This window comes from Anomaloglossus baeobatrachus, chromosome 8 (assembly GCF_048569485.1).
Source record: "Anomaloglossus baeobatrachus isolate aAnoBae1 chromosome 8, aAnoBae1.hap1, whole genome shotgun sequence".
Lineage (NCBI taxonomy): Eukaryota > Metazoa > Chordata > Amphibia > Anura > Aromobatidae > Anomaloglossus > Anomaloglossus baeobatrachus.
In genome coordinates this window covers 36,251,513-36,267,662 of record NC_134360.1, presented here as the reverse complement: position 1 = coordinate 36,267,662, position 16,150 = coordinate 36,251,513, and the positions used below count along the sequence as shown (strand labels likewise).

Sequence of the window (16,150 nt, the reverse complement as noted above, 5' to 3'; positions counted from 1 at the left end):
TTTGAGAGTCCAAGATATTGTGAGAATGAAGGAGCACTCAGTGCAAAAGGAGTGAAATCTCCAAATCTGGAGCTGAGGGCGGGTGACAAAGAGCGTCTGAACCTCTGGAGGACCCGACACGTCCATGGATTACATGGACAGCCATTGATTTCAATAGTAACGGTGTAATACTTCTTTTTCCCTGTGGAGGTGCTATAGAAAAATTAAACTCTTAATATTAGGCTACCAAAGCCAACCGCTGATTGCCTGCTTACTGCATCTTCTCCACTTTCTATGGTCCATTTTGTATCTATAGATTTATTATTTTTGCAATATTTTTATGCTTTGCGTACACCATTCTGATAATGTTTTTCGCACACGACCTCCTACTTCATTATTATACCGCGCACACTGCAAATAATCAACCCTCGCCTTACAGAGCTCCTTACAGACATGGCGGGCAGATGTCTTCATATCTGCCATTAAATATTTCAATGTTGTTTTTTCCAGAATTCCAGACCCGTCTGCAAAAACAACATATGGCGCTTCCTACACGGCACGAAAACCGGCGCTGACTTATAGCGGCTTAGTCTGTATGTGCGGAGACACGCTGAGTATCAGGGGTGCAGTCTAAAGATCTCGGGTCTATGTGCAGGAGTTATTCCTGGGTCCGACACATACTGGGAAAAACCTCTGCATTCATCCATATACACCCTACTGGATAGGCTAAGCCTATATACCACATATACACGAGATAGATCTGTATGATATGATCTCCTCCACAGTAGGTGCTCATTAGGGTTGAGCAAAAAGTTGTACATTGCCCAATCCTAGCCTCCATGGCAGATGGACAAGGCATTCGCAGTCTTCACGTCTACCTCCAACATCCTTGGCCTGGGATACTGGGCACCTGTTGTGCTTACTAGGCCTCACAAAGTCATGACGTGCATCACATCTAGTAAGTATAAGAGGTGCCCAGGATGCTGGGCACAAATGTGAAGAGAAGCCAGGAACAAACCAATACAATCTTAGATAGCTATCGTGGTGTGGCAGGGGGTTACAGGGGACTCGGACTCATAAACTGACCCTCAGGCTAGGGAGACCACAGCTGTCCATGATGAAACCAAAGCTCTATCACACAATACACTCACATACAGTAATCAGACAAGTGATAAGTAATAAAACTAAAGCAGGGGTAAAATAATTGCACACCAAGCAATAGGCAATAATCCACCAGACTGGAAAACAACAACACACTGCTATAGTCGGCATAGGATGACAAATTCCTCCATCTTAAAAATGCGGGAAGTACCTGTGATAAGTCTCCTGCAACCCATGATCAAGGAGGTAACCAGAAGGCTAACAGAAATTAACTCCTGCTAATACGATCACTAATGAGCACACAGCTGGTTGATGCCCGAGCCTGCCTGTGTCCGATCACTAATGAGCACACAGCTGGTCAACTCCCGAGCCTGCCTGTGTCCGATCACTAATGAGCACACAGCTGGTCAATTCCCGAGCCTGCCTGTGTCCGATCACTAATGAGCACACAGCTGGTAGACGCCCGAGCCTGGCTGTGTCTAATCACTAATGAGCACACAGCTGGTAGACGCCCGAGCCTGCCTGTGTCCGATCACTAATGAGCACACAGCTGGTAGACGCCCGAGCCTGCCTGTGTCCGATCACTAATGAGCACACAGCTGGTAGACGCCCGAGCCTGCCTGTATCTAATCACTAATGAGCACACAGCTGGTAGACGCCCGAGCCTGCCTGTATCTAATCACTAATGAGCACACAGCTGGTAGACGCCCGAGCCTGCCTGTATCTAATCACTAATGAGCACACAGCTGGTAGACACCCGAGCCTGCCTGTGTCCGATCACTAATGAGCACACAGCTGGTAGACGCCCGAGCCTGCCTGTGTCCGATCACTAATGAGCACACAGCTGGTAGACGCCCGAGCCTGCCTGTATCTAATCACTAATGAGCACACAGCTGGTAGACGCTCGAGCCTGCCTGTATCTAATCACTAATGAGCACACAGCTGGTAGACGCCCGAGCCTGCCTGTATCTAATCACTAATGAGCACACAGCTGGTAGACGCCCGAGCCTGCCTGTGTCCGATCACTAATGAGCACACAGCTGGTAGATGCCCGAGCCTGCCTGTGTCTAATCACTAATGAGAATAAGAAAGCCGCGGAGACACCATCACGTGTTTCTCAACGCTGCCAGGAAACTAGCCAGGTCTTTCACCGGGAAGGAACAACCACGGGAAGGGCAGTCTCCAGTCAAGGAGACCACCTATACCAAACATGGTATCCATCCACAGACAGCTGTTTCGGGGTATTTGCCCCTCATCAGTGTGGAGTAGAAATCTGGCTAGTGGGGGCAATGCCTAGTAAAAGACTACTTAAGCAAGCATTGTTGACCTTAGGGAGATCAACATATCCACTGCGGAGACACCATCACGTGTTTCTCAACGCAGTGATTCTAGAGCAACGCCCCCGGGGCTAATACCCCGAAACAGCTGTCTGTGTATGGATACCATGTTTGATATAGGTGGTCTCCTTGACTGGAGACTGCCCTTCCCGTGGTTGTTCCTTCCCGATGAAAGACCTGGCTAGTTTCCTGGCAGCGTTGAGAAACACGTGATGGTGTCTCTGCGGCTTTCTTATTTGCATACTTCCCAGGGGGCGTTGCTCTAGAATCACTGCGTTGAGAAACACGTGATGGTGTCTCCGCAGTGGATATGTTGATCTCCCTAAGGTCAACAATGCTTGCTTAAGTAGTTTTTTACTAGGCAATGCCCCCACTAGCCAGATTCCTACTCCACACTGATGAGGGGCAAATACCCCGAAACAGCTGTCTGTGGATGGATACCATGTTTGGTATAGGTGGTCTCCTTGACTGGAGACTGCCCTTCCCGTGGTTGTTCCTTCCCGGTGAAAGACCTGGCTAGTTTCCTGGCAGCGTTGAGAAACACGTGATGGTGTGTCCGCGGCTTTCTTATTTGCATACTTCCCAGGGGGCGTTGCTCTAGAATCACTGTGTTGAGAAACACGTGATGGTGTCTCCGCAGTGGATATGTTGATCTCCCTAAGGTCAACAATGCTTGCTTAAGTAATCACTAATGAGCACACAGCTGGTCATCTCCCGAGCCTGCCTGTGTCCGATCACTAATGAGCACACAGCTGGTCATCTCCCGAGCCTGCCTGTGTCCGATCACTAATGAGCACACAGCTGGTAGACGCCCGATCCTATCTGTGCAACTCCTAAGCACCTGAGAAAGGGTAGTGAGGAGTGTCAGAGTCTGTAGTCTATATAGCGGCTGATGCCACCATGACACTAGGTGAGTTTAGAGCAAGACATCGTGTGACAATAGCCCATAGATCATAGCACTTTTCTTACAGTTCTCCTGACTCTGCCCAGAACTGTCACTTGATAGAACGGAAAATGCCACCGCCGCATATGGCTTCCATACGGCCTGATTCCCAGATTATTTGTATACAGTCCTGTGAAGCCCCGCCGGTGTTGTGTCGGTGCATTACCTTCAGGGACTCCACGTGGATGGAACAGTCTGGTCACAGGTAGGGAATCTTCTCTAGGATTTTCGTGACGCCACTCTCTGTATTGCGGTCAGGGTGACCTCCACTGCAGATTAAGGGGTGCGTGGGGCTGATGGTGGGTGCAGTCAGTTGTACTGGCCTCCCGAGAGTGAGGCAAGCCCCAGGGCCCTGTGTAAGTGTGTGGCACCACAAGTCGCAGAATGACTCACACGCACAAGCAGAATGTCTTTCAGGGGTTTTACTCACATTAGGTGGCAGGGTGAGTAACCCGGGCGTAGCTGGGATGAACCAGGCTGGAACCAGGTATCCTTCAGGCTGACTGATGAGGGTGGCTACCGACTCGCCTTCCTTAGCCCTTTTGTGTTTGTGGTGACCCCGACTTGAAGTCCCTACGGGGGTCACCCAGGGAAGTTGCTGCTGCCTGTTTTCCCCTCGTTTCGGCCCGTTTGCTTGTAGCCTGGACCAGGTCACTCCGGCTGCTTGCCTCCTGTGAGCTATGGGCCCTCTCTTTGCTACGTGGCTGCGGACTCTGTGGTTTTGTCTTGGAGGTTTGAAGTGCCCCCTCAGGCAGGTTTGGCAGAAGAAAGGTGAATTTATCTCTGCACTGGGACCTGTTACGCGTGCGGGCCTGGTACCTCCCTGGCAGTCCCCTTACTCTGCCACCACTTTGCTCTCTCTAGCCCTGGGTGGATTTCGGGCGGCACTACCAGGTGACCGGTCTCCCCCGTCGGTAGTCACTGCACGGACGCTGTTCAAGTGCTCCAACTCCAGGGTCTGTTGCATGCGACTGCTCTCCCTGGGCTGCACACTCTAAACTGGCTCACTCGTGGGTTCTGCACGTCTGCTCCCTCTGAGCTCCACTTCCAGACTCCTCACTCCACTCCTCTCTACGTCCTCTCCTTCCACTGTGCCTGCCTACGCCACCTAGCAACCAGGCTCTCTACCACACCCCTTGAGTGGACATGGAGGCTACGCCCCCTCCTGGAATCTCTCAGGAGTCCCTTCAAAGGTCAATGTGTGAGACCTGGTTCCTATGCGCCTGTGTAGTCACACCTCGGTCAGCCTTCGGGATTACCTGTATTCTACTGCCCCCAGCATGGGTGCAGTACTCAGTGGTGCCTGACCAGGTCAGGGGCGCCACAGTCCTATTAAATTTGGGGATGTACCAGGCAGTAGGGTGCAGGGTTTACACAAGACCCACCTATAAATGGGTGGTCCCAGTGGGATTGGGGTATTCGCAGGAGAGAACGAGGACACGGCTAAGGTCCCTAGATTGCCAACAGCAATGTTGTTAACCATGGACTTATCTACTGAGTAGGGGGTCTTTGGGATCGGAGCCCGGTTGGGCCCTTCCACCCTCTATTGTAAGATCCCGGCAGTGTATGACGGCTTCTGTTCTCCATATTATATTCGTATAACCTGCGCCTCTTCCTTGTTTCCATGGTTTCCAGATCCTCGGTGCCAGGCGGGTACAGCCAGTACTTGGGAAAATCCAAAAATCCTCACCTCATACTGAGAACGTAAGTGGCGGAGGACAAGACACCCTCCCGTGAGAGCTGGGGGGCCTTCCTACACCAAAATAGGGGGGACCTTTGCAATTGTGCCTGGGGCTACTCCACATTACTGGAGATTCTGGGGAACTAACGACTATTACAATTTTTGGACCGTCACAGAACAGAGTAAAAGCCCACTTGGACGAGCCGATAATGTGAAAGAGTGCTCATAAGAGCATTCATTACTCATTACAATGCCGCCGATTACCCAACGAATGAGCAACATATAACGTAATGACAGACTTCACTACGGCTTTTATCCCGTGCCAATTCATAATTATATATCCACACGGAAAATGGATGGAGTCTGATGCGTCGGTGCTGCTGTCACTAACTGCTAACCCCGGATCACAAAGGGTTCCCTGACAATAGGTGACCAGTACGATGCCAGATATTGGTCACGCACGTTACTTACAGATGCTGGGGCGCAGAAATGGAGGGGACCGGTTTGTTATCAAACATTATATAAATGAACTGCTTATATTTAGGGGACTATATAGTGAAGCACTCTAGTACTCTTAACAAGGGCACTCTAATACTGGTGTTGGAAGCACTCTGCACCAGTTAATGAGGACACTCTAGTAATATTGTTGGGGGAAATCTACTACTGTTATTGGGGGCCCCTCTGACACTATTAATAAGGGCATCTATTAGTTTTGTCTGGCACAGATCACAAGAGCACTTTAGTACTACTGTTGGCGGTATTATGGCGCTGTTAATGAGGAACTGTTTTATGGTTACACTGGCACGGTTAATGAGGGCACTCTAGGACTGTGTTATGAGCACTCTGGCATGGTTAATGAGGGCACTCTAGGACTGTTTTATTGGCACTCTGGCATGGCTAATGAGGGCACTCTAAGACTGTTTTATTGGCACTCTGGCATGGTTAATGAGGGCACTCTAGGACTGTTTTATTGGCACTCTGGCATGGTTAATGAGGGCACTCTAGGACTGTTTTATTGGCACTCTGGCCTGGGTAATGAGGGCACTCTAGGACTGTTTTATTGGCACTCTGGCATGGTTAATGAGGGCACTCTAGGACTGTTTTATGAGCACTCTGGCATGGTTAGTGAGGGCACTCTAGGACTGTTTTATGAGCACTCTGGCAAATTTAATGAGGGCACTCTAGAACTGTTTTAAGAGCACTCTGGCACGGTTAATGAGGGCACTCTAGGACTGTTTTATGAGCACTCTGGCATGGTTAATGAGGGCACTCTAGGACTGTTTTATTGGCACTCTGGCATGGTTAATGAGGGCACTCTAGGACTGTTTTAAGAGCACTCTGGCACGGTTAATGAGGGCACTCTAGAACTGTTTTAAGAGCACTCTGGCACGGTTAATGAGGGCACTCTAGGACTGTTTTATGAGCACTCTGGCATGGTTAATGAGGGCACTCTAGGACTGTTTTATTGGCACTCTGGCATGGTTAATGAGGGCACTCTAGGACTGTTTTAAGAGCACTCTGGCACGGTTAATGAGGGCACTCTAGGACTGTTTTAAGAGCACTCTGGCACGGTTAATGAGGGCACTCTAGGACTGTTTTATTGGCACTCTGGCATGGTTAATGAGGGCACTCTAGGACTGTTTTATGAGCACTCTGGCATGGTTAATGAGGGAACTCTAGGACTGTTTTATGAGCACTCTGGCATGGTTAATGAGGGCACTCTAGGACTGTTTTATTGGCACTCTGGCATGGTTAATGAGGGCACTCTAGGACTGTTTTATGAGCACTCTGGCATGGTTAATGAGGGCACTCCAGGACTGTTTTATGAGCACTCTGGCACGGTTAATGAGGACACTCTAGGACTGTGTTATGAGCACTCTGGCATGGTTAATGAGGGCACTCTAGGACTGTTTTATTGGCACTCTGGCATGGCTAATGAGGGCACTCTAGGACTGTTTTATTGGCACTCTGGCATGGTTAATGAGGGCACTCTAGGACTGTTTTATTGGCACTCTGGCATGGTTAATGAGGGCACTCTAGGACTGTTTTATTGGCACTCTGGCATGGTTAATGAGGGCACTCTAGGACTGTTTTATTGGCACTCTGGCACGGTTAATGAGGGCACTCTAGGACTGTTTTATTGGCACTCTGGCATGGTTAATGAGGGCACTCTAGGACTGTGTTATGAGCACTCTGGCATGGTTAATGAGGGCACTCTAGGACTGTTTTATGAGCACTCTGGCATGGTTAATGAGGGCACTCTAGGACTGTTTTATTGGCACTCTGGCATGGTTAATGAGGGCACTCTAGGACTGTTTTATGAGCACTCTGGCATGGTTAGTGAGGGCACTCTAGGACTGTTTTATGAGCACTCTGGCAAATTTAATGAGGGCACTTTAGAACTGTTTTAAGAGCACTCTGGCACGGTTAATGAGGGCACTCTAGGACTGTTTTATGAGCACTCTGGCATGGTTAATGAGGGCACTCTAGGACTGTTTTATTGGCACTCTGGCATGGTTAATGAGGGCACTCTAGGACTGTTTTAAGAGCACTCTGGCACGGTTAATGAGGGCACTCTAGGACTGTTTTAAGAGCACTCTGGCACGGTTAATGAGGGCACTCTAGGACTGTTTTATTGGCACTCTGGCATGGTTAATGAGGGCACTCTAGGACTGTTTTATGAGCACTCTGGCATGGTTAATGAGGGAACTCTAGGACTGTTTTATGAGCACTCTGGCATGGTTAATGAGGGCACTCTAGGACTGTTTTATTGGCACTCTGGCATGGTTAATGAGGGCACTCTAGGACTGTTTTATGAGCACTCTGGCATGGTTAATGAGGGAACTCTAGGACTGTTTTATGAGCACTCTGGCATGGTTAATGAGGGCACTCTAGGACTGTTTTATTGGCACTCTGGCATGGTTAATGAGGGCACTCTAGGACTGTTTTATGAGCACTCTGGCATGGTTAATGAGGGCACTCTAGGACTGTTTTATTGGCACTCTGGCATGGTTAATGAGGGAACTCTAGGACTGTTTTATTGGCACTCTGGCATGGTTAATGAGGGCACTCTAGGACTGTTTTATTGGCACTCTGGCATGGTTAATGAGGGCACTCTAGGACTGTTTTATTGGCACTCTGGCACGGTTAATGAGGGCACTCTAGTGATATAGTTAGGGTAAATTTGGTATTATTCTTGGGGACCTCTGGTTATCTTAAGGCACTCTGGAACTATAAATGAGGGCACTCTAGTTGGTGAAATATACTTCTGTTCTTGAGGGTATTCTAGTGCTGTTAATGAGAGCACTTTAGTGACATTTGCATTGTTTTAATGAGAATCCTCTGGCAGGTACTAATAATGGTGAAATCCCGGCACTGTACTTGGAGGCACTTTGAAACTTATAATTTATTTTATCGTTTTTCAATAGTAGTTTTGTATTATCCCTGGTGGTCCAGGGTGAATTGATTATTAAAAGGGTGTGCCAGCAGGTGCTTATACTACGTATATACAGTATATTGCGTTGTAGTTTTCAGTGGATGATGCCTGTGGAGTTTTCAGTGAGGTTGGGCCAATTAATGGCCAATTAATACTCAGTATCTCTGGTGGTCTAGGGTAACGGCCAGTAGAGATGATATACACATGATAGTCTAGATTAATAGACTTTGGAAGCCCGAGAATGGTGCTGTGCAGCCATGGTCTGAATGGAGCAGAGGTGCGCATGCTCAGCCTCCTCTCCATTCATAATCCATAGGACTGCTGAGTGAAGTGCTCGGCTAGTCCCATAGACAATGAATGAAGTGAAGACTGAGCACGTGCACCTCTGCACCATTTAGGACGGGGCTGCAGGGCTCCAATATTGGGCTTCTGCAGTTCCAAACTTGGTTGGGTCGGACCCCCAACAAATAGGGGATAACTTCTCTTTTTGGGGAGTAGATCTTTAACTGTTTATTCTCAAGTTATTGAATGCTGAGGATTGCAAATTCTTTGCAATTCTGTAAATGGATTATGAATTTCATAGTTTACTGCTCGTTGCCTAGGCTATCAGCCGGTCTCCAAGGCAAGAAGCACAGCGCTTCCAATCTCTTTGCTATAGCACAGGGTTCCCCAACTCCAGTCCTCGAGGGCCGCCAACAGTGCATGTTTTCAGGATTTCCTTAGCATTGCATGGGTGTTGGAATCATCAACTGTGCAGGTGATTAAATTATCACATTACTAAGGAAATCCTGAAAACATGCACTGTTGGCGGCCCTTGAGGACTGGAATTGGGGGCCCATGCTATAGCACTTGTAAGCGCTGCTCAGAAGCCTGGCTGTATCTCAGGATCCGGCCAGCTTCAGTGCCCGCACTGTCTCAGCAAGCAAGAATCCGGGGGGCAGAGGAGCGGCTCCCTCCTGAGGTCGAGGGTGGTTAATGATAATCGCTTAATTATTTATAGTTGCCAACTCTCCGAACATTTGAGAGGCTTTTGGGAATAAAAGGGACAGTCTCTGGGGTGAGAGAAAGGGTATTAAGACCCCATTGCAATCAGTAGCCTCCAAATGACCCTGAAATGTGTTCCAAGGTGGCTCCATTAAAAGCTGAGATGGCAGAGTACAGTAGTGTGTAGTGGCACTGTGACGCCCTGGACTAGCCAGGTAGTCACGTACATACCAACATACACACCCCCACCCTAGGCAGTTACAGTAGTCAATCAAAAACCCTTGTTGCCTCCCTCCAGGGTCTGATGTCCACACCAGGTGGGGCGGAGCCAGGCGGTTGGCCCCACCCACCGAGGAGTTCACAGGCCTGGAGGCGGGAAAAGTGTCAGTTTAGTCTCGGAGGTGAAAGTGAGAGGAGTGAACACTTGAGGTGTCTGGGTTGGAGCCCAGACACTGACAGCAAGGTTGGCAGACGGTGGTGGCCGTCTGCAGGAGCTGGTGGAACTCCGCAGAGCCGTAAGGACCGGGGTCGGGCGTTGGCCCGCCGGTAGCGGACCAGGGAACGGAGTGAAGCTAAGGACACAGGCAGGGCCATCGGACCCCGACCAGGCTTGGAGCCGCCGTCAATAGTCAAATCCAAATGTGACAGGAACCCCAGGGGTTTCCCAACTACCAAGTCCCGATTGAAGGCAACCGTCCACTCAGAGAGGATATACAGCCACCGCCACAGGCTAGAGATCCAGCCAGCGCCTGCGGGCAAAACGGGCTCCTACGGCACCTATACGCCGGGGAGCGGACTACCGGTGGGCAACCACAGGAGTCAAGAACATTTTCAAAGGTGCAGGGAAAGACAGCCACCATCAGCCGTCCGGGGAGAGCACAACAACACTGCAGCCGGCTGCGGGACCCATCCATCCGGCCGCTTTGGTTTACCAACGACTCTGTCAGTGATTGTCTGAGTGAGTACACCAGTGCCGTCCGGCACCGCGCCGCGCAGTCCCTGCACCCCAGCCATCCCGTCACACCACCGGGCCCCGGGATCAACAACCCCCTAACCACGGAGGGGACAACATCCCAGCTGCTCCCCTACCATCTCTCCCGGGATCCCCGTTACCAGCAGCGGTGGTGCCATCATCACCACGTCCCGTGGGTGGCGTCACGAACAATCTCCCTAAACATACCATCTCCATTTCACTCACGGGTGAGGAGCGCTGCTCGAGTCTCCGGGTCCGGTCCACCGCTCGAGCCACCGAGTAGCAGCAGCAGAAGCCCCGGACCCGAGCGTGGCGAGTGCGTCCCCTCCGCCCGCGACAGCACCATGTGGCGTTACAAGCCCCCATATCTGATACGTACATTCAGCTTTGCCGTGAGCCTTATTTAGCAGATATCTCATTCTGGGAAAGCTGGGTGAATGGCAAAGGAGGATTATAATATAACCTGACTCCATTTTGGGTGGAGGCGCTGTATTATTGAAGTACAGCCGCTCGTCTGTTTATTCACCCGGCACTGAGAGGAGTGGGCGCACGTGCGGCCTACAGGCTGCCCCACTCGCTACTATTGGCTGTGGACTTGGCGACGGGGCCAGAATATCACACAATGAGACCTTTTATCTCCTCCGGCGTTTTCTCTCTAAACAGCAGGAAAAAAAAATCCAATGGTCGTTGTGTGAAGCTGCAGAGACACTTAACCGTAAGTTCAATAAAATCCATGTTACTGCCGGCGGGTGGGGGTCATCTGCTGCGTCCGGCCACATATCGAAGGGCTCCAAATGTCTAGTGTGCGGGCAACCTGGGGGGAACAGACGACCATCCCAAGGTCAAGGGTGTTTACCGGCAGCGATGAGGCCGGGTCGAGGATTTTATGGTGCCGGTGACCTTCTGTTCAGTCGGTGTTGGCCTATTGTACCGCTCTGACATACTTTTAAATGGGAAGTAGCATTTCTTGCTACACATCCGGGCGCGGGCTTCATGGTGGCCCTTTGGTTGGGTAAGTAGCATTGCCACAACTGACATATGACAGCAATGTTTCCCCTTGCCATGTCCGTTTTACCAAATATTTGCTATACAAATTGTATGGGAAAAATCTTAGAACTCTGTGCTGTTCCTCTGTTAGTCCTCCTGGAAACTTATGGGCATCTCGATGTTACCATTCTCTGATCTGATTCATTTGGACGCATGTAAGGAGCTGGAGGAGACCTCTCTTTAAGTTGCTGTGGTAGCTTCAGTTTTGGGTCTGACCGCAGTAGATATTTGTTGTTTTTCCCCCCTGTCTGTCTTTCTTCCCTGGTGTGTTGTTTCAGTGCAGTAGTGGGACTAGTGATCCTTACCTACCCACACCCTAGCCAGGGCCCATTGTAGGGACTTTTCAGGGCTCCAGGTTCCTGCTCAGCGACAGGTGAGGAACCTGTATGGCAGGGGTTGGGACCTTTCTGGCTGATAGAGCCATGAATGCCACATATTTTAAAATGTAATTCCGTGAGAGCCATACTCACCAGGGGGGAGTGGCAGTGGTAGAGCGGCTCAGAAGGTCCCAGGAGGCAGGGTAGGCGATGCTGCGGGCACAAGGAGGGGGTGTCGCGGCCCAAGAGGGTCAGTGTGTGGAGGGTTGATGATACTGCTGCGGGCTCATGGGGTGTGATGGCGGCGGGCGCCATTGATCTGCCGGTGGGCTGCTTTCAATCTCCCACCGTTGACGAGATCGACTTCAAGAAAATAGTCGTGGCGCGTGCACAGATTGACGTGTTGGACTTCAAGAAAATGGCCACGGAGTCCTATCTGCGCACGCGCCGCGTCCACGGCCATTTTCTTGAAGTCGATCTCATCAACTGCGGGAGATTCAAAGCAGCCCGCAGTCCCCCGTGACACCCCACAAGCCTGCAGTATCACCGACCCTGCGTCACCACTGCCGCCCCAGTAAGCCATATATGGTTTGCAAGACGCACCCCCATTTTTCTCCCAGTTTTGGGGGGGAAAAAAGCAGTCTTACAAACCGGAAAATATGGTATTGATTTGTCTGCGAGTCAGATGCAGCCATCAAAAGAGCCACATGTGGCTCGTGAGCCATAGGTTCCCGAGCCCTGCTGTATGGGGACTGGCTAGGAGTGTAGGGTACAGCGGCAGGTAAGTGGAGGAGGTGTCATCTTCCCTCTCACTAGCGCTAGGGCCCACCGTTGTTAAAGTGTCCCCCGTGTACCCCTTGTTTGTCGTGGTTGTACCCCTGTTTAGTTGTATATTTGGCCTAACGCCGGACTGTCCCAGTCCGAGTCCGCTTTCATCGCGGTTACTTCAATGACAGGGCATGTATTTTCTAAACTACATGTCAGGAGAGCAGACAGGTCCTCCGTACGGACTGTAGGACCTGATAACAGAGAACAGTTGCTCACATTAAGCATCCTAAATCATGGCAATAATATTTAGCGAGTCCCGCTAACTTGTTCTCGGTTGAGGAATCTCCTTCTTCTACAGATTGTCTGTTTGTCTAGAAGGACAATTGCCAGAAATAGGAAAGGACGTAACCAAAACATAGATTAGAGAGGAAATGTCGGAGAATTTCAAAGGAGCCTCAGATGAAGACGGGGCCGAGACTTTAGGCCGTAAGAAATGTCATCTGTTGAGAATCTCTCATCCCAAGATAACAATTCAGATTCCAAAACATAATTCAGAGGATGAAACTGTTGTGGCACATCGGTCCGGTCGTGGTGGAAAGGTCCCTAATATTAGACCTACTGATTCTTCGAGAAGTCCTCAACCACAAGATCTGTCCTCCTGCCGGGACCCTCAATAATGATCAGTGGTGATCTGTGAAGGAACCCGGCAGCAAGGCAGCTTTCACACTGCGTTCCCTTCACCGTTCAGTGGTCCCATTGGGGCTTCCATCCGAACTCCCCACAAAAACGAGCTATGGATGTATGCGCAACGACAATGCCTTTGACTATAATGGTGCAAACTGAGTCACCGAGTGCTCTGTTGTGCCCCATTTTCAGGAGTATACACCTTTTGGAGGCTGACACGCAGACATAATATACTGCGTCTGGTTGTCCGCCTCCAGAAAGTTTATACCCCTGAAAATGGTGCATGACAGAGCTCACGGTGACTCCATCTGCACCATTATAGTCAGTGGCCTCTTCGGCGCATACGTCTGAAACCCGTTTTGCGGGGCGGTTTGGACGGAAGCCCCGACGAGACCACTGAACGGGGAGAGGAACGCAGTGTGAAAGCGGCCTATAAAGGAAGAGAATCGTCAACCACTATGCCCAGATTCTCCATAATAAAAAAATTGGGGCTTCTTACTTGTATGACAGCTTTATTAGGCTATGTTCACACAGAGGTTTTTGACCAGAAAATCTCCAAAATCCTTCTCAAAAACTGCTTTGAAATCTCAAGGGGAATCTGTCATCAGCTTTTTGCTACCTGATGTAGGCAAAGAGATCCTGAATCCAGTGATGTATGACTTAGATTACTGGCTGCACCATTATAGTCAAAGGCATTGTCGTTGCGCATACATCCATAGCTCGTTTTTGTGGGGGGTTCGGATGGAAGCCCCAACGGGACCACTGAACGGTGAAGGGAACGCAAGCTGTCCCCTCCACACCAGGCTCTCCATAGGGATCGTACATTGATAGTGAGGAGTCAAATACAGCAGGGGGGCTTGTTGGACTGCTGAGCACATGAATTTCTAGTCCTGTAATGATAAAGATTATGCTGCTTAAACAATCATAGCAAATACACAGAAGATGGGACTGTGACAACACAGGCATGTCTGAATTTTCTGTGTTAACCCCTGCTGACAGATTCCCTTTAAGGCTATATGCACATGGGGTCTTTTTACAGAGTTTTTGGAGCAGAAATTGAACAGAAAGAACCTCCACGTTTTTTTGTTTGGGGTTTTTAAGCAGTATTAGGAGAGTATTTGCTCATTTTCTATTCCACTTTTCATATGAGGAGTTTTTTTCAGCTTTTTTACCTGAGTAGGTTGTGAAAAACTCCTTGTAAATGCATGTCACTTCTTTGATGTAGACCCTGAAGGAAACCTCTCCAAACTAGACACTGTCCAATAAAAAGACTACAAAAAAAACAGGAAAAAATATTTAATAAATCTTCAAGAAACATTCCAGAAAACAAAAAAAACCTCCAAAAAAAGGAGTTTCTTAAAATGGTTTCTGGTTGAAAACTTGTGCCTCCAGGTCCCACCACCTAATTGTCCATAGTGTATAAGTTGGCATGGGTCCATAGTGTATAGGATCACTGTGGTGTCCAGGTATGGGGAGACTACAACTTCCAGCATACCTACACAGCCGGGTTGTGCTGGGAATTGTAGTTCCACCACAGAATAAATCCACACATCCTTGTACCACGGTCCATGAATCCTCCTCAGATCCTGATCGTGTGAGGATCCTCCGTCTCACACGCTTGCGTGAACTTGACTCACTGTTTCGTGTCGGCATTAGCTTTGCTATAAATAGTCACCTTTGCATTTCTTTTGTGTGACAGGTCTCCTGGGCGTATCAGAATACGTGGAACCAGCCACGGTCAGACGAGAGACAAATGAGATAAAACCCACCTCGCCTGGAACATAAAGATGGCTGCTTGTCTACAACGTGCCGCTCTGATATTTTTGGCCACCCTGGCAGCCATAGAGCCTCTGAACTCCTTAGTTAGTGTCGAAGTCACTAATGAGGAACACAACTATGAACCGACTATGGACCATTCAATGAGGAATGACTCCGAGGAAACTTCGAGGTCGGCTTTAGAATCAGCGCAGGTTGACATCTCCAATATTCCCTCCTGGACTCCAAGAAATAAAGAAGATCTAGTCCTCACCAAACCTTCTGAGACACAATCTTCACCATGGATATCAACTGAAAATGCAGAGATCTCAAACGAATTTCTGTACAAATATAATAAAGAAACCGAAGATACACAAATGTACAACATAATGGGCCAAAAGCCCCCATCGGGTTCTGTGGTGACCACATCAGAAGAACTTGGGCAGACACCTTCCAAACTACATCCGACTAAGTCCAAAATCTCAGAGGATGAGAAAGAAAACCAGACTGGAAACAACGTTCCTTACGAGGGACGCGTGACCCACCAGAGACCTTCTCAAATGGTTGGACATGACTTACAACTTGAGAACGATGTGGAAACAAATCGTTTGCAAGAGATTGACATCGAAACGTTGACCACAATCCACCCAACCGTTTCCACTATTATAACTGTAATATCTACGGCCGAGTCTGATTCACGAGAGGGAGATGATGGGCCTTTTACTCAAATACAAAAACTTCAAATAGACAGCGGAGATGAACAGGTGGGCGAAGAGCTTCTGAAAAACGGCCCAAACTCTCACCATGACCCTACGACACCTCAAGGTCCGAAGGTCACAATCGAGGATAACTTCCTTGATGACAATAAAATCCCAAAGGCCCATGGACTACAACCTACCAGGAGATACCAGGCAGCTTTCCGTACCACGGATGGATACTTCACTCTACAAGACACCAGGCTGGAGAGTAATGAAGTTATGTCCGCGGACAATGAGTTTCCTCCTGAAGAGGGTGTCCTTTATCAGAAGGACGGTAACACAGGCTTTGAGACGGCCATAACCTTTGGAAATGATTCAGACGACCAGTATTTGTCTCCATTTGTAGAATCCAAAGAAACGGTGGATGCGGTCATTCAAGTAGACAAT

At 49.3% G+C, this 16,150-nt stretch overlaps 1 protein-coding gene across 3 annotated transcripts in view; it reads left to right on the top strand.

Annotated features, from left to right (window-relative positions):
* PRRT3 (proline rich transmembrane protein 3) overlaps positions 1-16,150 on the top strand; it is a 79,205-nt gene that overhangs the window by 29,682 nt on the left and 33,373 nt on the right. For 2 of the 3 annotated variants that reach the window (XM_075321460.1, XM_075321459.1), the window contains exon 2: positions 14,950-16,150. This exon is cut by the window's right edge and continues 274 nt beyond it. In XM_075321460.1, coding sequence (XP_075177575.1) covers positions 15,038-16,150 — 1,113 coding nt within the window. In that variant the 5' untranslated portion in view covers positions 14,950-15,037. Of the gene's footprint in view, positions 1-11,228; positions 11,447-14,949 lie in introns of those variants that run through there. The other variant, XM_075321461.1, reaches the window with a different exon arrangement.